Source organism: Acanthaster planci, linkage group LG11 (assembly GCF_054643075.1).
Source record: "Acanthaster planci isolate LZ-2023a linkage group LG11, COTS_SCS, whole genome shotgun sequence".
Classification (NCBI taxonomy): Eukaryota; Metazoa; Echinodermata; class Asteroidea; order Valvatida; family Acanthasteridae; genus Acanthaster; species Acanthaster planci.
Window position 1 is genome coordinate 14,030,361 of NC_141787.1, and position 21,694 is coordinate 14,052,054.

Sequence of the window (21,694 nt, forward strand, 5' to 3'; positions counted from 1 at the left end):
ACTGGTACCCGCGTGCTAGCTAGCTCGACAAGACATTATCTGATTACCAGTTAACCCCTGCAGTGGCATAGTTGATTTATAAAAGGGGTATTTCCAAAGAATGTACTTTAAAATACATGTATATTTATACACTTGTTACGCAAGTTGACGGGTTTAAATTGATTGAAGTGTTTCCTTTTATAGATAGATTTATTCATTTCAGGAATAAGTTATTTGAGTAAACGTAAGGGTCTCACAAACCACAGAGGTAAGAAAACTTGTGCTTGATCGCGTATCCCTAAATTGATGGACAATTCCAAATAAACCCTAGCAGCAGTTTGAGCAAGGCCTAGCATGGAGGACTAAAATGCATGTCGAAACTCGAGCGGTAAAGAGCCACCACTCACGAAAATGGATAATTTAGTCAGATGATGATATCAAGCAAATTTCGTAGTCGACAAAGAGATGGAGTTTAAATTCAACATCAACCACTTGTTTGGAGAGACGGTGACAGTGGTAGACAATCGTCTTCAACCATGCAGATCAACAGGGTAATTCATAAATTGGCCTAGTTCTCATTAGGCTCACCGTGTAGTACACGCAGAGGCTGGCTTTTCCATCATGCCCATCATGATCATTACGATCATGCTGTTTGTTGTACATTTAGGGCCGACAGCTGGTAGGCCTATGAACAGCTCCTTATGTTCTGACCAGCAGACTAGGTGCCATGGTTGCGGCAGAAGTAAAGTGCCATGTGTTGGGCCATGGTTTAGCGTGATTATGTGTTCTTTTGATCCCATCATGCCCATCGTTCTCTGACTTGAGCTCGCATGGCTCGCATTGACCCAGACATTGCATCACCGTTCTCACGAAGAGACACTAATGTCCAAATAAATGAATTTTTGTTGACTTCCATTGTTTTCAATATTCTCTTTTACAGTATCGTGCTTGACCATTTTGACATGCTCCCTCAAACCATCATTAATGTCTTAGATACATTAATGTTGCCGAGGCGATGGCAAACATCTTGAAAACAGCATTTTCCATTTTCATGAAGAGACGCAATGCCTAACGTCCTTTGAACATGTACAAAACGTATTGCAAGGAAATGCCTGAATAGTAGGTCAACCAGGATTTTGGTTTTCACGAAGTGACGTTAACCTTTGTTAATTAATTTTGGCTAATTAACTGCTGTTTTCATACGAATTACTTGGGTTAAGTGTTTAAGGGATTTATGTTACGTGAAGTTTATGACAACTTAGGTCTAGTTGTCATAAAAAACTTATTTTGGTGGCATTTATAAAGGAAATCTTCTCTGGTAATTATCTCAACAATCTGTTTTTCCTCAAAACCACATTAGCGACACTTCTGGTGGCAGTCACGATTGGTGGCACTATTCCTGATATGTTATTTTTTCAATTTTTGTGTGACTGTCATTTTTGTCCTCAATTAATACCAAAGGGGTGCTTGCATGAAGAATGAAAATGTGATTTGCGGAATCTATGGACCTTAATTGACTTTGAAAACTTTGAATCCGCAGTAAAACTTTATGCCAAAAATATTTATTCAACCCACAAAATGACATGGCGATGTTCACAGAAATCCCAATTTCAGACAAGTATGACTGAATATCCTCACATGTACCTTGATTTCAAATTTTATCCTACCTGTGGTGCATGTTTGATTAGATTTCTATGCTGAAGTCACTCTTTGGGTCACTTGGTGAACACCTCAAAGAAGCACAGCTGTGTCATGTTGTGCACTGCACCAACTGTCCCTCACAGGAATATCAGATTGCACTTTTGTGCTGCCCAACAACTGTGCTTCACTGTTTCATGTGCATCATTGTGCAGTAAACCAAATGCAGTGAAGAGGACTGCACAAAAGACCCTGGGTCATTTTGTGCTGGCAACCAACTGTGTACACACTGAACCTGTGCATGTTTGTGTTCCGTGTAGAAAATACATGCACAAGAGTGACTGTCGGGCACTTGTACATATTTTGTGCTGTAAAACCAAAGGAGGGTTGGAGAAGAAAACTGAAACGTGGTGCTTTTTATTACTAATTACATTGCACAGTATCGTTATCAGTTCAAATCCACTGTAACAATGGGAGGCCCCCTCCCCGCATTGTTGGGAGAAATTGTGGTGCTCTCCCCTTCCCACAAAGTCCAGTTCCACATTGTATACGAGATACAAGTATTTGAAATTGTAGGTTTATTTCTCAGTATAAACTGCCTGAAGGCGCCTAAAAGGTCACAAGTATTTAACCATTAATTATGCGTATTATATACTTTGGTATTCAAGTTATGATATATATTTTATCATAACTTCCACTCTAGTTGCCTTACGGAGGTGGGAGACCTATCATTCGAATGCAAATTTAAATCCTTCTAAGAAGACATTATAATAAAAATAATTGGACCATTGTGAAATTTCCATGAATCTAGCTACTTGAGCAGGAGCATCCCTCGTCAGCTTTTATCGGATGAAAAGAGCTGGTTGGTGGGGAGTGGGGAGATCACACTTTTGAAGCGTCACAAACACAGCCACAGAGAGAGAGGCCTGCCAATTTTTTAGGGTGATTTTAACAAGGAAAGGGATTGAGTACCCAGGGGATCGGGCCGGCTGATTTTCCAATATGCCATTCTGGTTGAACGAGAGATTAATATGGAAAAGAAACGTAGCATTTAATTAAAGACTGTTTTTTTATATGTATCTCTCTTGTAGAGAGAATCTTGGATTGAACATGGAGGAGGTCATAGATGAAATGGGACAAGCCTCTGCCAAAGTGAGTTGTACACATTTCTCCGATTCAATATGAATTTGAATTTTTTAGGTACATGTAATAAATAATTTTACATGTAACTTGCCTTGATAAGGATAGATTTTAATTTAAGACTAGGTCACTGCTTCAAAGGCATCCAGTGTCTGCCAAGACATTTCATATACCGGGTATTTAAGTGTTCATTTTGTTGTTTAATAACCAACTGCCTAATTACTGTAGCCTCGTGTAATCTGTGAAAAATGCTCAACCTGTTTATTTAAGCCTAAAATATGCATGGACCAATAAATTACAAGGAGCTTTCTCTAATTCTGTTCAGGCTCAAGGGCTGCACGCGCCCATTACTTCAGCACACAGACTTCGCTTCTCCAGCCACCATTTGTACGTCATGAAAGATGCCTCGGCCAGTGGGTATGTACATGTAACTGAGGAGTGTGTCATCAACCGTACTGCTAACAACGACTTATCTAGTTTCCCAACACCTTGTGGCTGCTCAATTACACGTTCTGCTTGAAATTTTAGCAAAACAGTGTTGTAGTCAGGTTTATCACAGGAGGGGGGAGGGGAATGAAGGCCACCCCCTCCCCTGAAAAAAGAACCGAAAGTATTTTGAAAGAATCAATTAGAGAGAGGTGATTTTTTTTGGTCTGTTTGATTCCCAAAGCATGTAAAAACCCCAAAATGTAGCCTGATTCCTCAGGATGGCCTTACACGTGTTAAAAGGTTCCAAATTTTGCCCCCGCCTACTAAAAACAAATTTTCCTCCCCCCCCCGCAATATGGTTTTGGATCTGCCCTTTATCGTAAGTCCATGCAAGTCCATCACCAGCTATCCAGAGTTGTCTTCTGAATGGACTGTTTAGTAGACTTGTGAAGGACTGGACTGCGACATGGCAATAAAGTGGCAAAAGTCAAATTTCCAGATGCTTAATAACTATCACTGTTGTTACTCTTCAGTGTCAAATGCCAGGCCTTTTCACCCTTTCGGCCGTCATGGTCTTTGCCAGGCACCCTGCTGAATCAAGCAGAATCCTATAGCTGGAGAAAACCCCACAAATTCTGACTGGATTTATCCTCTTTCAGCTAATGCTGGATCTAACGTGGAAACTGTTCCATTGAAATGCTTGGTTTTACTTTTGGTACCAAATAAGCGATAATCTGACAAGTTTGGTTAATTAAGTTTTGCATGGTTCCCATGTGATCGAAGAAATTGTGATGCAGCATTCTTTGATGTGCAGGCATCTGAACTTACCTGATAATGTTAAGTGATTCTTTAAACTTTAAACTGCTGCAGAGGTTTGGGTTCAGTTGTTGGAATTCTGAAAGTCGGACGAAAGAAACTCTTTGTGCTCGACAACCACGGCAACCAGATCGAGATGGAGCCACTGTGCGTTCTCGACTTCTACGTCCACGAGTCGTGCCAGAGGAGAGGGTGCGGGAAACAGCTCTTCCAGACTATGCTGAGGGTGAGGTCCTGTCCGAATCAGTTATGTTGCATCCGACCTCTCAGTGATCGGAGGCAAAGCCGTTGCCAAATGTACACACAGCTTCAGCCAGCACATTAGTCCGTGTCTCATTGAACTAGAGGTCGGAATTTGTGTTACATAACAGTCGTAATTCATGTTTACAAGTAGACCAGTCTAAGACGTTGTGATGTCATAACCCCAACAAGATTTTATGTGATTGACACTAAAGCTCAATGGTTACGGGTTGCTACTGCAGAGAACATTTAATACAGACAGGTCTTTGGAGGAAAGAGTCTGACAAACATGTTATCTTAATTGAAATACTAAAAAAATGTTCTGCTTTGGAGCATCATTTATTTCATAAACTGGCCAAATCTAACACTGAAAGACTAGCTGTGCAGAAATCTTGCCGATCTAGACTTGGTAATATATAGCTTTCAAGTTTCAAATCAGAATGCGTTACCTTCACTAAGTGCCAACATTGCAAATACGCCCTTTAAAACCCCCTGTATTCCCCATCTTTTCCCCAGCATGAGGGAATTGAGGCTCAACACCTTCCCATCGACAGACCCTCCCACAAGTTTACCTCCTTCCTAGCCAAGCATTACAACCTTCGGGCGACCATCCACCAGGTTTGAGTCAAATTTTCTGGGTATATATCCGTGGTAACATTAACATGCGAACAACACAATAACGATCAAATTCGTCGCACAAAGTTCTTGTGAAATTTACATCTCTGGCAAATTTTCTATTGAGACCTGTGATACTTTTTGATCTCAAACGCTGTTGTTTTGGTGATTCGTCCGTTTCAGGTCAACAATTTTGTCATCTTTGAGGGTTTCTTCCGAGGCCAACCTGAGGAAAGCTTTGTCAGGAAGCGATCAGGAGTTGCCGGGAATCGGAAACCGCCAGTAGCGCCCAATAAGAGAGAAGGTGAGTTAAAAGGGAAGATATCTTCATACACTGCCACTGTCTATTCAGAAATCTGATTGGCTGTTGGCCTGCTCCCAAATTTAATGGATGCTGAAAGCAGGAGTCAGTCAGTTCAAACCATCTTTTGCATGTGGTTGTGGATTCATGAGGGCTGATCCAGAACCAAAGTTTTTTCTGAGGCTTTCAAACCCGACTCGGCAAAGAGTCTTGTCCATCTTGGTAAGTAAAAGATGCTGTTGTCAAGCTTTCCAACAGAAAAATGGATGTGTGCTGGAGTCACATTTTGGCTCTGATTTCTGACAAGAGTTGACACTCTTCCCTCCACCAGTTCCTCACTCGCGCTATCGCAATGCCTCCAATGCTGCCCTGTGGTCCCATGGCGGCAGCACCGTGGGCGTTTCTGCCCGGCGCAACTCCATGGACAATCCCACCACAGCCCAGACCACGGCGCCGGCCAAGGACGCGTTGCCTGCCATTGGCCGGTCAGGCTCGGCAGGCTCCATCAGCTCCCAGGGCTCCCTCAACAGCCCGCTCATCCCCGGCTCTTCAGATGCCAACGAGTAGGTTGCCGAACAACTCTTATTTTTTAAAGACCACTACAGTCCTCCATCTTCTCGATTTAATGTTGTTTATGTGCACTCATGAGGATTAGTGTAAATCTTCCTCAGAGATATTTTAGCCTGCACCAAATTATGCTACAGCAATTTTGACTGTGATGGCTAGACAGATATTGATCTTAAAAGAATAACAAAAACTCTATCAAAATCAGTAAAGGTCTCATTGAACCAACAGTTTGATATAAAAGGTTTCTGTCAGTGGAGCTGGCTGTCTGGTATTAAACCCTAACCAGTTGACCTGCCAAAAAATGACAAGAAGGGAAAAAATCATGTTTAAAAACAGCTGTGCCTTGTTTGCTTATCAGCCACTCAAATCATCCTTACATGTACTTCTGTGAAATTCTCCTTGTGGAATTCAGTTTGCTTCCAAAAGCGCATGTTGCCCAAGCAAACCACTACAGCAGGCACAAACTTCTGACAGGAACACCCCCATCTCCCAGTGGATCTGCCTCAAAGACAAGGACCCCTCCCTTTGGAGCCAATGTGTCACTGGGTACGTACCACTTTCCAAAAAGGAGTTGGCCGTAAATTAGTGCTGAAATACCGTATTTTGTCATTTCAATGTTTAGCAAGCCTTTCCCCGTTACAAACTTGTCATTGCTATTTTTTTGGGGGGGATTTAAAAACAGTGCCCAATGGATCACCAGTAAGCGGTGACACCTCAGGTGGGCGTGGTCTAGCCAAGGATACCACGCCCCCCTTTGGACGACCGGACACAATTGGCCTGAACAGCCACCTGACGACCCAGACGCGGGATGGCCACTTGAAGTTGTCTCCCATTGCCACCTCCACTGTCCCTGGCGGAACCCTCAAGCAAAGGCAAGTATTAAGCTGATGTTGTTATTACAATGTTAGAGAACAATGTGCATGCGGCAGGCTCATCTCATTGGAAGGGGTTGGAGAACAAGTAACAGCTTAAATGTGAGTTGAAGGTCGGCATGGTGGACGTAGCAATAAGACGAAGGTTGAGATTTGAAGCTTTTCATGTTGGAGGTAGCAAGTAAACTAGATACGTTTGCGGTAGCACTAAGGATACGTCTCTTTTTGAGTATGTGGGGTTCTAAAAAGAACCGATGGTACTCGACGTTTTGGACTGTATGCTCTGGTTTGCTCTGGAGACAAAGGTTTGCGGTAACACCTTAGGAATCTCTTTTGTTAGAGACCGAGATCTTGAAAAATACACGGTGCGCCTCCACAATTTCTCTTCAGAACATCACTCACACTTGAGAGATTCACTTAGCGCTGCATCATCTTATTAAGTTGGAATTTTTTTCTGCGGTGGTTAGGGGTCACAACACTTCGAAATTTATTTCAAAACTTTAGTGACAGTGTTGTATTCGAGTCCATCACAAGTCTTTTCACAAGTCCTGTCACAAGGTCAGCCATAAGTAACGGGATAGACTGTGACAAAAGAATGCTTTTGTCACAGCTCATTTGAACAGCTTGTGAATTGGCTTCAGACTGATGATGGACTTGTGATGGACTTGTGATGGACTTTTAGGGGCTTGCAGGGACTTGTGATGGACTTTCAGGGGCTTGCAGGGACTCGAATACAGGGACTTTGATTAGTATAGATTGCAGACACACACTGCTTGCGAGTAACAAAGCAGAGAAAATTTGGTTTCTGATATAAACTGTGTTTCTCTGTTCTTACTTTGCAGTCCTGTTCTTCCTGGCATCGGTGCCAGTGCTTCACAGCAAGCCACGACTGGATCGCCTTCAAATCCTACCGGCTACAGCCAAAACTCCCCTAGCGGCTTGACCAGTGAGGGCAACTACTGCGTGACCCCACCCACCAAGACCATGCACTCCTCTTGGAACATCATGGGGGTCCCACCCAGCTACCAGACGAGACAGGGCGATGGGGGACTGGCCCACCGGAGCTCTTTGGGAAGAGGCTCCAACCGACCCTGGTGACACCCAGGCGGCCTGTCATCAATCCCTTCCCTCCCGGGTGCTGAGATTTAGGTGGACCCAAGCCCATGGGCCAGTTTGGCTGTCTCGGGTCATACGCACACACACCCCCTTGGCCCAGATGTGACACTTGCTTGAAAGCCATGGTGAATGAAAAATGTATGCATGTTAACTCTCTGGAATGCCTGACCTGCATGTGTTTGCAGGAGTAAATGGCGCCCTCACTAGGGTATGCACTGATGGTATGGGCCTAGTGCTCAGCCAGATTTCACAGCATGGAAGCCGTGCACTTAAACAAAACCTGTTGGAAGTAAACTATTTGTCAGCATCATGAAAGAAGAAATGAGTGTTACATTGTACTTAAATTTAGGTTCAAAACCTACGTGTGTACCTAAAATCTTTTATTGCATGGATTAGAGAATCGTTTTTTTCTCAATACATTGTTCACAATTAATAGCAACAAACACACCAAAGGTCAAATACTTCATTGTCAACATCTATGCACAGGTCAACAGATTGGCCAACTGTTAAGGTGCTGAAATGTAATGTTTTTTTTTTTATTCAAAGGCCTACTCAGTTGTCATGTCAGTTTATCTGGGATGTTGTTTTGCAAGGAGAGTAGTGAATAGATTTGCTGGAAGAACGTGAACACATTTAGGGAACAGTCCGAAACATGAATTGTCCTTTTTTAAGATTTGCACCTTTAACTTAAACTCTGTTTGTTCACATTTCCCAGGAGTAAGTTTTCTTTTAAGAGCCGGGTACTTTCCCTGGTTCAAGAGAAATCACAAGGAATCACCTGATGTGCGGGCACTTTCTTTCTGTTACTAGGGGGGTGGGACGATGTTGTCAATGATTTTGAATGCATTTTTCTGAACAGCTTCAAATTGTATTCTTTGAAAAAGTGGCCTGTTTAGGTGTGAGACTTAGTAGTCAAGATGCTGGAGCATCAAGTTAGCCATCTGGTAGTTTGTCCGTTCATCTGTCTGTGCATCTATAGAAGGTGGTGTATACGTCCATACACCCATATAGCCTGTTCAGATGGGCCAAGAGTCATATTTCTCATCAAATCTTTGGAAAGGTAATTGTTTTGAAATCTTCACCACCTGTCTATGCCTTCTGCCGAGAACTTGTATTTTTGTAGTTTCAGCTCAGGAAATCTTTGCTTCAGGTACGTACACAGTGCCTTGATTTTTTTGGAGTTGTCCACTCAAACATAACTGCCTCCTCCATCTACAGTTCATCTGGGGCTGAAGGTCAACCGACTACTTCAGTACTTTGAGGTCAAGTGTCGGCAGTCTGTCATGAAGTCTATGTATTCCTAAGACCTCGTGTTTTACATTTCCCCCCCCCCCCCGGATTTTTTGAAAAGTGAATGCAATTTCAAACAGTTCATCAAAATTTGATCTGAGGGAAAGAAACTTTCTAGTTCAAATGTTTGAAGGAATATATATCGACATGTACACTTTGCCTTCTTTTCAAGGGCACAAAACAGTTGTGTTTAAATCCAAGCTGTAGGTCAGAGGTCAAAGGCGGTGAGTACATAGACCTGAATTACTTGTCAAGGGGGGACCACAGGCCCAAACTAAGGGCAGTGTAGGAATTATGTATCTGAACTACTGTGGCAAAAAGTTGGCCACTTCAGCATCGGAGGAGTTGCTGCCTTTCACAAGTAGGATTGTTTCCCCAAACTTGGCTTTCGGTCAGAGTTGTATGTATAGCTCTAGAGTGCCGAAGTGTGACCTCATTTCAAACCAGGAAGCGTGGTGCAAATGAATGGAGTACGCGCATCCATTGGTTCACGCGCCGGTTCTCGCACAATTACACATGTAGTTGTACACTTGACTATTCGCTTCAGTCGGTACTCTGTAGATGTTGCTAGCATTGATCTGTATTTCTCAGTAGTTTTTGGGTGTCCTTTTTAGGCTTCGCTTTTTTTTTTCCTCCTAAATTTGAAGTTTTTGGCCCACTGATAACTCACGACTCCACATGCAACAGAGTGAAGTATTTCTATTGAAGTTAAAGACTGTAGGCCTGCCTTCGGTGATTGAATTTAGAGATGATGCCAGAGACGGAGCCGAAAGCTGAGTATTGGAAAACCACCAGAGACTTAGCGCTTAAGATTTGGATGCTGCAGTGGCCTGAATCTCAGTTGTCATTGACCTTTATTTCATTATAAATTGTGCACGTGTGTGACAGGTATTTACAAAGGACAAAGTTAAATTTTTATGGAGAAAATACACATTTTTCATAGATACTGAATATGATAATGAATATACTATATTGTACCAAAATAGTGGAATACATGTACATGTATGTAGCTAGTAGATAGCGCTTGTGTGGATGTAGGATTGTATGCCGTCCGATCCGAAAGTAGTTGTTAGGTGAATTTGATGAAGACAAAACTATGTGCAATAGTTTAAGAATTACGAATGTATTGCATGTACATACGGATTATTTTTCTTTTGGAGTGTCTTATTCTATTGGCCGTACCAGTCAGATTTTTTTTTTAAATATCCAGCAATGTGTGTGTTTTGAAACAGCGTTCTTTTTCTGCTGTCTTCTCCAGCATCAAATGGTGGAACCATGGAGGAATTTCTTATTCTTCCGGGGTTGAACAAAGTAGACTTGTAACATAGTGATGTGACGCTTCGTTTGCATGTGTGAGGTGGGACGCAGTTTATCCAGCTCCCATAGGGAAGTGCACATGTAAACAAAGCATGATGTCCTAATGATTCAGGTCCAACGGTGATGGCTCACAGGTTTCATATTTCAGGCTGTGCAACGGAGGCCAGAATGGGCCAAGGATAGGCACACTCCAGATATGGTTCCTTCAGCCAGAGGGCCTGATAGAGACTGGCTTTTTCCTCCTTCAAATGGAGCAGTGTGATGGCATGGTGTTTTATTTAGGGAACCAAACACCACTCTAAACCCTAACTGCCTAGTATCCATCTCACTCCAACAGCAGGCTTTGCTTGGCAGGTTTGGTACCATACCCGATTAACGTCTTGTTGAAGTTTGTCGGACTTGGTATCAAAAGCCCGGGGCGATAGATTGTTGGATTTTGTGTGAGTTGGGACACAAAGGGGTCATTGTGTGCAGTGTCTGGCTTGCTGTCCCAATTGTTGGACTATGCTTGATTTTGTCAGGTTTGGTTCTGTTCAGTGCAAGTCATCCTACACTGCATAGACCCGTCCATACCATATCACTCAAACTCCAACGGCCTCATTCTGTTGGAGTTTATCAGGTTTGGTACAGTAACCTGCATGTACAAGTACATAGACAAGTACATGAATCTGTTGGATTTTGTGAGGTTCAGTATGCTCCCTAGTGTAAGAGCCCAGGGGGTTAGGGTTAAGTAGAGATCAAAGGGTGAAGTTGGGTCATTCTATACATTTGGGGTCCAAAGTGTGACATTTTTCCGTCCCCGTTACCTGAGGCGTGTACCATCTGATATATTTGACAAGGGATGTATCGCTGAAATTATTTCAAACTATTTTTGTTTGGCAGGTAATTTGCAGTACTTATTCAATCTTGATTTGAGTACTAAACATTAAAAATTATATGCCAGACGTAACAGGGACAGGGAAAAAATTGGACCCCGGATTTATAGGGTGACCCGGTTGCAAAGTAGAAACATTGGTTTCAGAGGCAAAAACAAAGGGAATTCTTGTCTTTCAGGAGGATGGTAATCCAAGTACAAACTGTACGAGAATTCCGTTGCTTGACAGAAATGGTCAGTTTTCCATTATTAAGGGCTCGACTCTACAAACTCAGCCTTTGAGGTTGTCATGTACTGTGAAGAGGTTGTAGGGAGGGAACCAAGACAAATTTTTGAACCAAGTAGATCAACCAATTCCCACCGAAGGATATTCAGGTTCCAAGAATGAAAATGAGGGTTCGGTAAAGACTGATTTGACTTTGAAAAGTCTTCAAAACAGTTCTCGACAAAATGCTTGTTCTAGGCGGGGTAATCGGACAACTGCTGCTCATTTTTTGGAGTTGGACTGCTCCAAAGTATGTCTTGCATAAAGTCATTAAATGTACCAAAATAACGGACAATGTGGAACAAAATAATAAAGAACGAATCAAATTATAATTTCCTCTGGGTACTTTTGCTTTTATTAAACCGAGTCAACTCCCCTCATTTCTGTGGTACGTCTTGTAATAGCATGACGACTTTCCAATGGCACTTCAACAAAGGTGAACATCTGCATTCTAGATATTGTAATGACCATGATACCATACTGGGGGAAACAATTGATTTTCCAGTACTCAAAGGCATTTCGAGTCAAATTTTAGACCTTGAGCCCAGTCGGTTAACAGGCAGTCATGTCTTCAAGACTATGTACTGCATGGTTAAGTCATATATGTGTTACTGAAAGGGTTACCATTCAGACATAGAAAAAAATCATTTAAAGCTTTGGTTGGTACTTTTAAGATGTCAAATATCAACCCTTGGAAACTCCCAGGTCACAACATTTCTAGTGGGGGAGAAAAATTATCAAATACACGTGTTTTTTTCAAATCTGACAAATGTGAACTTTATCTCCCAGAAAGGCACAAAACCAGGTGGCACTGGAGGCGAAAATATTCAACTACTGCCAACAGATGGGGAAAACAGAACTCCAACAGGGGTGAACCTGTAAATGCAACGATGAGGTGGACTCTGTTAAAGTAGACACTGAACTACACATGACATCTCAGACACTACCACATACTAAGGCCGTGTCCGAAACGGGCTTCCAGAGCTACGGCTAGGTCTGTTGTCTACGCGTCTCCGAGCATTTCTAATGGAGTGAAGACCTAGGCCTAGCTCTAGACAACAGATTTGGATGCAGCCTAAACACCAGAAGAGAAGCAAAGTTGGTGGGAAATCGTTCAGCACTGCTTCAAAAATCAGGTGGGAACCAGTCACTGGCAATATACAAAGGATGGCATGCTGGTGAGTACCTAGCTAGTCTTTCACTATTTAAGGGGGAAAAAAGTCACATTCAACTTGCAGTCAAAATGGGGTAGGTCCGGATACAGGAAGCATAACTTTGGGGGAAGGTGGCTAAAGCAAAACATTTTTGGGGATTAGCAACATAATTGGGCTTCCAGTTCCATACAAGTTGTCAGACTTGTGCACCAGGGAAGACTCAAAGCCCTTTTCCCGGACCAGGGTATAAGCAACTTTACAAGAGTTACAAGGCACACTGATCGTTTCTAAGCACAGAAAACTATCTGCTTAACAAATACAGGTTATCAACCAGAATGTGTTGGGGGTTTGCCTTGCCTGCAACTGGTTCCCTGCCAATTTGATCTCATCAATATTGCCTGCTTAACAATTCTGAATAATTGGAGCCTGGGTGCCAGACCTTACTTTTTAAGAATTTCACGTAAAATAACATAAGATTACAGGTGAAACACAAATTCCAATGCAGATAAAAAGCATATTAAAACAAATACAGACCAGCTGTGCTTGCTACAGAGCGTAAGATCCAATATACATGTACACAAGGAACAAATTAGGCCAACCTCACAGTACCGTGGGGCAGAAATCGTCTAGGCACATTTGAGCGGAACATCAGCCCACAAAGCCGTACATGGGTAAAATGAACTTTCAACTGTTTCGGCATACTTCACAGTACTTTTGATATGATAAGTCTAATTTCTGCCTCATGGTCATGCAATTGGCTAATTTAACAACAATAGAACATTTGGTTGCGCATACACATAAAGACTCTTAAAACAATACTGTACAGCAATACTATTTTTTTTCAAATTTAACAATTAAAAATCAATCACAGTGAACATGAATATTTGTCCATTAATATTCTTTACAGAGCGACCAATCACTTTTTAGACTTTTCAAATCTTGAATGCATCAACTTCCAAAATCCAATCAATTCACTTGAACAGTGACATCAACAACTGCTGGGAAACAAATCACTACTTCAGAACAGAAAAATTGTAAACCTTAAATACCAGATAATTCAATAGAGGGATTTCACATTAGCGCCGTCTGCCCATATCTGCATCGAAACCGAGGCTCTCTGTGTTGAACTTCTTCGCACGCACCCGTGGAGACGACACATTACCGGTTCGTAACTGTGACGCCACTTCAGTTAAACCACGCCCACTGCACAAGATACACGACCATCGCAGGTACGTTAATTCGCGGTCAATTGTCGTTATTTGATTTTACGTGTCGAGTCATCCTGAGAGACTCTTCCACAAAAATTTGCAGCCTGAAAAGTCTGAATTTAACATACCTTTATGCATTTTGGGTCTTGACTCCTTACTTTCAATCGACTGATCGTATTAAGAATCAAAGCTGACACATACAGCCTCGTTTTCAAACGCGGGAGTTCGCAGATCGAGGCTAAAAGCGTCGTATTGGGATCCCTCTATTCTTCCGATTCAAAAATTCCATCTCCCTTCAGGGTGCTGTCTTCTCTACAAAGGTCATTAAGTTCTGGCATTTGTGCATTGAATTCAGAGTTAAATTAGTACTAGTTCGCCTCTGTAAAAAAAATCGGTACCGGTACTTACACATAATAGAAACCATAATCAGTACAGGCAAACAGAGGCATTGCGTGGTCGCCATCTTGCAAGGCAAGTTCCTTTGTTCTACGAGGACAAAGCTGGCCTGCAAGATGGCAGCAATGCAAACCCTCTATATCTGGAGATGGACGATTAAGAAACAGAGGAATGGTTTGAACAGTGATCTAGGAACAGGAAGGTCACTGAAATACTGAGACTAGGGCAAGTGTAATGGAATGCCAAAATGTGCAAGTCATTCAAAATAAATGCACCTACGGTTTAACCACGAACACTGTAAGGGAATGGCTGATGGCTTTAGTCGTCACGAGGAAGAACCAGGAACTCGTTAAAATGACTCCCGTCAAATACACCCATAATTGATTTTCATTCGGGGATGGAAGTGTATAAATGTGTAAATTTCTTTCTTTTTTTTTCAGACTTAAAAAAAAAAAATTACTGCATAATATTGTGCATACAAAATAATTCCTTTAAAAATCAGCACCACCGTAATTATTAACCTTAAACTTGCTGCATGTTATGATCAGTTGAGTGCATTCAACAAACTGAGAAATGAATGGGCTTGTCTGTCTACACATGGCAAGGTATTTGAAAGCAATTTACATCCTTGATGTTTCTCAAATATTTCTACGGAGGGGCTCCGTTCTGGTCCAAACTTGTTATCCCAAATGAATTTTTGGGGAAAAGATTCTTTCAGCGCTGTGTTCAATACCGAGATATGGAAGTTAGTCACTCCCTCCCTGCCCAAATATCTGGAATTCTTCCACTCAGGATTTTAAATTTTATTACAGCCAAACGGGTCTGAGCTTCTAAAAATGAGCTTTCTACTTTAAAGGACATAGCTAGAAATAGGTTATCAATTTCATGTACCAGAGCAGTGAAACCTGAAACAAAAATCGGCCATTTTCTTTAAACTTGGCTTCTCTTCCACAAAAAGTCTTGGAGAAAACTAGTTTTGTTTTCTATCCACAGTGCTTCAAAGAGAGACAGAACGTCAGCTCTTTGTCTCCTTCACGAAGAATATAAAAAAACAAACCATATGCTTGCGTATATACAGATAGCCTGGCGGTACAAAAATTACAATTTACTGCTGTCGGCAGAATCTCTCCAAATATCACAATTAACTTTTTTTTTTCATATGTGTACATCGCTCTTAAGTCACCTGTCTACTTGAGAACATGCTGAAATAAAGATGAAGTGGGACAAAACCACTCTCTGAAGGAAAATTGAATCCTTTGAAATGGTCGAAACAGATAAAAAGAAGCTTACATTCAAAGTGAAAAAAACAAACTTTGGTAACATGGTGATATGATTATCATAACATAGTAATTCATTTCTATGAAAGTTGCTCCAACCACCAAATAAGCATCTCAATTTCAACATTTTCAGGGTCACAGAGTTTCTCATTTCAAACGGTGATACTGATGTGGTATTAATTCTCCACAAACAAAAATCAAAATCAAAATGTATAAATGTCATGAGTTTGACGCTCGATAGTATGTCTTCCGAGTCTAGTTTCACTCCGTACAAAACTGTATAAATTTACAGTATTATTCTACATATCAGTACAAAACCACACACGTTACTGTACGTTTCCATATTTCGGAACAATTCAAAACAATCAAGTACTGGATATCTTGTTGGTTTCTTTGTTTTTACCAATATAGTGCTGCTTTGACAATCTTTCATGATGCTGTCTTGTATATTTCTGCTGAACTTTTGTTCCACAAAAAGAGGCTGAGCAGCGGTGGCTTATACGAACATTCATTTGCAATGGCTCTCTTTGGTTGGTACTAGTGGCTTTCTCTACCACTCACATGCCATGGTTCTTCCTTTAACGGTTACCGGTGGCATGTACCACTATTGGTATATAATGGTTTCTGATTACGATGGCAACTGCTTTTAAGCAACATTAATGTGCAATTATTTTAGATGGGCGCCAGTTGCTTTTACCACCATCTATCTGCTATGACTGTGGTGGGTACCGGTGGCTTTCATTGGCACTAAAATGCAATGATTTATCTCGGGTGGTATAGATTACTTTATATAATGTCTTGGACAGGTACCAGTGGCTCACACCTGCGCTCACAAGCAGCAGTTCTCAGACAGTTGAGAGTCAGTCTCTCCTTTAGACGGGTACCGGCGGCTCATAGCCCAGGTTCTTGGCCTGCAGCAAGGTGAACAGATACTGGAAGGATGGTCTGTCTGAGGGTTCCCGCCGCCAACAACGCAGCATGACGTCGTAAACATCCTACAAAAAGGAAAACAAAACAACATATTGCACATCAACATTCCGTACTGACACCATGCACTCCACAAAGATTAACGTCCAGAACACTGGGTATACTAGCACGCCACCTGTCTCAACTATGATGCAATCCTTTCAAGAGAGGATGAGCAGAAGTTTGTGTGCATTCAGGTGGAAATTTGCAAAGTGTTCCTACTTTTCTAGTTGGTTCTGAGAAACAGGCCACGCAGCACCATTTATGCAGTCGACCGGAGCAATCTCTCGGCTCACCTTGGGGCAATGTGGGGGCGGAGCCAGCAGAGTGGGGCTGCCGCTCTTCTCAAAGAACTGGCCGCTATTCTCGATGACTTCCTCGTCCCTCAGCTGGGAGTAGGGCTGCTCCTTGCACAGGGTCATGATCTCCCACAGTGTCACGCCAAACGCCCACACGTCTGTCTTGTTGGTGAACTTACCCTGGGGAGAGAAGGGAAGTAGGTCAGAGACACTGCTGAACCACAGAAGTAGAGGACTTGCTGTCTCAAGATACCCCTAACGCTCTTCAATGCCATGTTAAACATGTTGTTCTCCCTCTAGTTTATCTAAAGATCCCATAGCAGTGTCGTCAGGTAGATGGTGGTCTGGCCCCATGGCATCACGTCAGGAGAGCGCAATGAACCAGTTCGGTATTCCAACACCTTATGCTGTGATTTGCTTAGCACAAGAAATATTTGCTGAGAAAAACAGGTTACCAGCCAAAAAGCCACATGATACATACGCCGCTCTTCACTGGTTCTCAGCTGATACAAGCTTAGCACATTTTAATAAGCTGGGCAAAACTGGCTGATTGAGAGCCTTACCATGAGTATGCTCTCCCATGCCATCCAGCGAATGGGCAGCACGGCCCGCCCCTCGATGCGGTAGTAGTTGCCCGAGTACAGGTTGCGGCTCATCCCAAAGTCAGCGATGCGTATCGTGAAGCACTGGCCCATCAGGCAGTTGCGCGTGGCCAGGTCCCGGTGGACGAAGTTGAGGGAGGCCAGGTACTTCATGCCCGAGGCAATCTGAGTGGCCATGTAGATCAACGCACCAAGTCTGGAAGAATGAAGGGGGGGGCATACAGAGGACCAATCAGATTGCTGGCTTTTCTGGATCACGTATATTCAGAATTTCAAACCTCACGCTGCAAATTTTATTGGTGATTATGACTGTCAAAATTATGGGGATTTGGACTCGGTTTGCAAGAGCTGTCTGTCCCAATCACAAGCAACATCTGGGCATGAAATCATACTTTAAAAAGGTGTCTGACAAAACGCACTAGCGCAATGAATTTCCTTCTGCTATGTTCAGCATTCGATCAGACATTTCACCGCCATCACAGGAGAACACATTTTCACAGTTTAAATGTCACAAGCACAAAAAATCAGAGTGACAACATCGACAAGATTTTGCGGCGGGGATCTCTGCCTTCGCATTTCCTCCAGATATTTTGTCTGCCCGCATCTGCCTTTGTTCACACGAATGGACCTTTCCCATGAAATATGCAAATAAGGCAGGCGCATGCGCATTACTACCGCTGTTTGGTAAAGTTGCTTGAATCTTTGACGTAACAAAACAAATCTCCATCTCTCGCGTTACTATCCCCGTTTCTGTGCTAGTATAGTTTGACATGAGTGCCGAACTTAAAGACAAGGAAATGTTACTTTCCAAGCTCAGGACACTGAAAACTTCACTTAGTTTCGAGGAAAGCGTGCTCAAGTATCGGGCAAAGGCTGTAATGTGGTTTTGACTGACCGTCAATGCTCCAGGTTATGGTTACTAGCAGCTCGCCTACCCTACCAACAGTGTTGACAGCCGCACTTGCCAACCAGTGGTAGTAGCGCGCATGCGCCCGTCCAATTTGCATATTTCATGGGAAAGGTCCATCGGACGGACTCAAATTAGTCCATATACGACCCATGTCTAACAGCAACGTCATGCTGTAATGGTGAAAATAAATGTACCGGGTGCCTTGGGCAGAGGGCACAGGGGAAACCACCCATAGTTTATTTTCATTTTCTTTTGGCAAGCATTTTTAAACAGCTGTGAGCTTTTGGAACACCGATGGAGCCAGAAAACATTGACCTCCCTTTCTCTTTCAACAGTTTGTCCCCATACTTACGTGAGAACCCGGATGTTGGTGGCGCCTGTAGGGGCCACAGTCCACTGTGCCTCCGATTCATACAGGTACTGGTTGAGGTCGCCAAACTCCATGTACTCCACCACCATGCAGAGGGGTTCATCCTCTGTGCAGGCCGCCAGGAGACGGACGATGTTGGGATCTCGCAGTTGGGACATGATCTTCATCTCCTTCATGAAATCCGTCCTGAACACCAAAGAAAATAAACAAGGCAAAAATCAAGGATAGTAGACAGATTTTAGAGTAGCAATCTTTCGCACCTGTGGCATGGATCGACTGTATATCTTGTACTCCCCTCCGGATGGGAAGCCAGCCCATCACAGGTTGCTCCCCGCCGATGCCGGTACCCACTTATGCTCCTGGACGGAGAGAGCCACTTAAAGTGTGAAGTGGCTTGCCATGAACCTTGACCGCTAAGCCACGCTTCTCCTCCTTAGATCCGGGAGTAACAGCAACCAAGACACTCCAGGCGGGCAAGGTAAGAATCAAATCCCTATTTTCAGCCTGGCAGGTAGATTTTTGGGAGAAAGTTCCTGTGTGTGTAAAGCGCATGTACACAGTATGTCGGCCCCGAAGGATGTTGTCGCTAGGCAACGAGGCATCCTTCTCTCTCCTGGCACACGGCCCATGGCATTTGCGGGAGCTGAAGCCACATTCAGTTCATATCGGGGGCCACAGCAAGGCAAGTACATGAAATAAGTCTACCAGGATAGATCACGTCTCTTCATATGCACGTGCTCCATATATCATTTTCAGCGGAGCTGTTGAACACAAGCGTGCAAAATGTAACGCACTCGAATACTCCTGTTGATGTCGGCCGTTATGGTCTTTCTTGATGAGCACAGCTGCATCGCATAGATTCTGCGGGCATAGCTCCACAAACATCTGAACCGTCATACCGATCTGGTTTTGCCTATCACTGCATTCAATCAACTACAAGAATGGCTGGAAATGTGATACTTTAAGAGCGCCTCTGACAGAACGACTCGTCAGCAAATTGTTGATACTGCCGAAAAACAGAGCCCCCCCCCCCGAGAAATAAAAAAGCATCCCCCGCTTAAAACAATACTTGCCATCTTCTTCCCTCGTCATCTCCTAAAATTAATTACGTTGATTCACCGAAGCCCCTCAGTGATAAATTGCGGACGGCACTTGCGAGGCTGCTCCCCTCCAAGGCACAGTCAAACCCCCCCCCCATTTTAAAACCCGATACTAGAAGCCAGATTCCTGATGACAGTATCTTAACTGCTCCACTGAGAGTGGGAGGACAGGTTCCAACAAGTTGAAGGAATTCAATTTTCTACAGCATCTCTCCCACCCCACAGTGCTGCGCATCGATGCTGGAATTATCAATGATGCACTCTCTTGTGTATAGTCCATCTACATCGAACAACAAAGATCGCCAAACCTCTTTTTACGGGACACTACTGTCGTGTTTCCCTATTTGATAAATAAAACACAATCACGATTTACCCTCCAATTCAGCTGCAGTGACACTTAATGCAAATACTTGAAAAGAGATAAATATTCCCTTGAACTTGTTCAAAAAGCTACCATGGAATACGCAACAAACATGAACAGCTTCTATCGCCACATTACAATCTTCCAAGTGCCTCTGTTAGCTTTGCTACACTGTTATTTTCTGTCCCGATTCAAAAATAAATTGAATAACTTCTAAAATCTAGCAGACCAGGAAATATATTTTAGTCAGTTCTCAATCTTCCCCAGATGCGATCTGAAGATATCTTAAGACCAGCTTTGTGACATACATGTACATGTACGTGTTGGACAGTCAGTTGCTGAGCTTTGCAAAATTCAGCCTGTCTGTAAAGGCAGCAATGTGGCGGGTGCCAACTTGGTGGGAAAAAGTGCAAGAAAAGTTGGAGAGCAGCCCGGCCGGGTTGCAATGTCAGGTTGAGGTTCAACAAGGACTCAGCCAAACCTTGGACCACATGTTCCCCATCAATCAGGCTGCTGACATATCAAGTCTTCCCCAGGGGAGTCCAGGGACCGATCCCAAGGCTGCCTGTCTTCACCAGGTGAAGCCGAGCGGCAGGTGGCTGGGTGGGGATCAACAGGCAGGGTCAAAGGTCATGGGATGGGGATGGACAGACTGGAAGAAAATGTCAATAGCCCAATGGATTGGATGTGAGGGTGCTCACCTTACGGATCTTGCTGGGATTCACACAGATTGCGATATTGTGAAAGAATATAGGAGATTCTGGATATTTGAGAATTTACTGCATATAATGTTGGAGAAGACTATATTGCTACTTCAATGCCAACTTCATAATTAAGTATGGGTAACTTCATTTCCTGAAAAACTAACCAATTTAAAAGATAGAAACACTTGACTTTTTGTGCTGAATGGGGCAGAGAATTAGTCTCTTACCAGAACTGACAATAATGGCATGAGAGGGAGAAAAGAGGAAGTCTGCGTCTTGATAGCAAAAGCATTCTCAATTGATCTGGAAACCTTCTTAAAATGGAGAAACACCGAGATTACCTACTTAGAACTTTAAGTTTCAAACAGAAGTTAGCATTGTCTTAATGAGCGCCTAACTATACGTGATCTGTGAAAACAGGTTGAGTTGCATTCACAGCCATCACTGGGCTCAAAAAGAGGACAGGATTTGTGGCGGAGTACCTTGCATTTTTGTTGGCGTCTTTCCTGAGCATCTTGACAGCCACTAACGTCTTCTCCCCTTTGTTTTTGTTCTGGAAGGGGAAGCCGTTACGGATATAGTCGTGAATATCCTCAGCTTCACACAGATGCACCTGACAATGACAGAACATTTGATGAAGAATATCAAAAAGTGATTGGACTTAGATTAAACTTATATTCGAACAAAACTATTTAATCAGACCAAGGAAAGTCCACACAAAGAAACAAGTCCTCATTATAAAAACTTTCTTGAAAACTACTGTTGTGATAAAAATCTGTGGCTTTAAAAGGAATTATCCTTGTGTTGAAGCAGGCCTGACAAAAATTATATCCTCACATCAGAGTATGTCCTCACAAACATTATGTCCTCACATTAAACCACGTCCTC

The 21,694-nt window shown here is 42.9% G+C and overlaps 2 protein-coding genes across 9 annotated transcripts in view; one reads left to right on the forward strand and one right to left on the reverse strand.

Annotated features, from left to right (window-relative positions):
• Positions 1-222: 222 nt before the first annotated feature.
• LOC110976410 (uncharacterized) lies at positions 223-11,791 on the forward strand. Its single transcript, XM_022229645.2, has 10 exons — positions 223-530; positions 2,709-2,769; positions 3,083-3,174; positions 4,057-4,228; positions 4,759-4,860; positions 5,041-5,161; positions 5,490-5,721; positions 6,138-6,271; positions 6,408-6,597; positions 7,440-11,791. Exons 1-10 carry the CDS (start codon positions 445-447, stop codon positions 7,693-7,695), a joined length of 1,446 nt encoding a protein of 481 aa, XP_022085337.2. The 5' UTR covers positions 223-444; the 3' UTR covers positions 7,696-11,791.
• Positions 11,792-13,871: 2,080 nt separating this feature from the next.
• ddr1 (discoidin domain receptor tyrosine kinase 1) overlaps positions 13,872-21,694 on the reverse strand; it is a 58,323-nt gene continuing 50,500 nt past the window's right edge. For all 8 annotated transcript variants that reach the window (XM_022229413.2, XM_022229406.2, XM_087142932.1 and 5 more), the window contains 5 exons: positions 21,289-21,419; positions 18,624-18,827; positions 17,323-17,557; positions 16,757-16,939; positions 13,872-16,489 (listed from right to left, as the gene is read on the reverse strand). In XM_022229413.2, the coding sequence (XP_022085105.1) occupies positions 16,367-16,489; positions 16,757-16,939; positions 17,323-17,557; positions 18,624-18,827; positions 21,289-21,419 (876 nt within the window). In that variant the 3' untranslated portion in view covers positions 13,872-16,366. The remainder of the gene's footprint in view (positions 16,490-16,756; positions 16,940-17,322; positions 17,558-18,623; positions 18,828-21,288; positions 21,420-21,694) is intronic.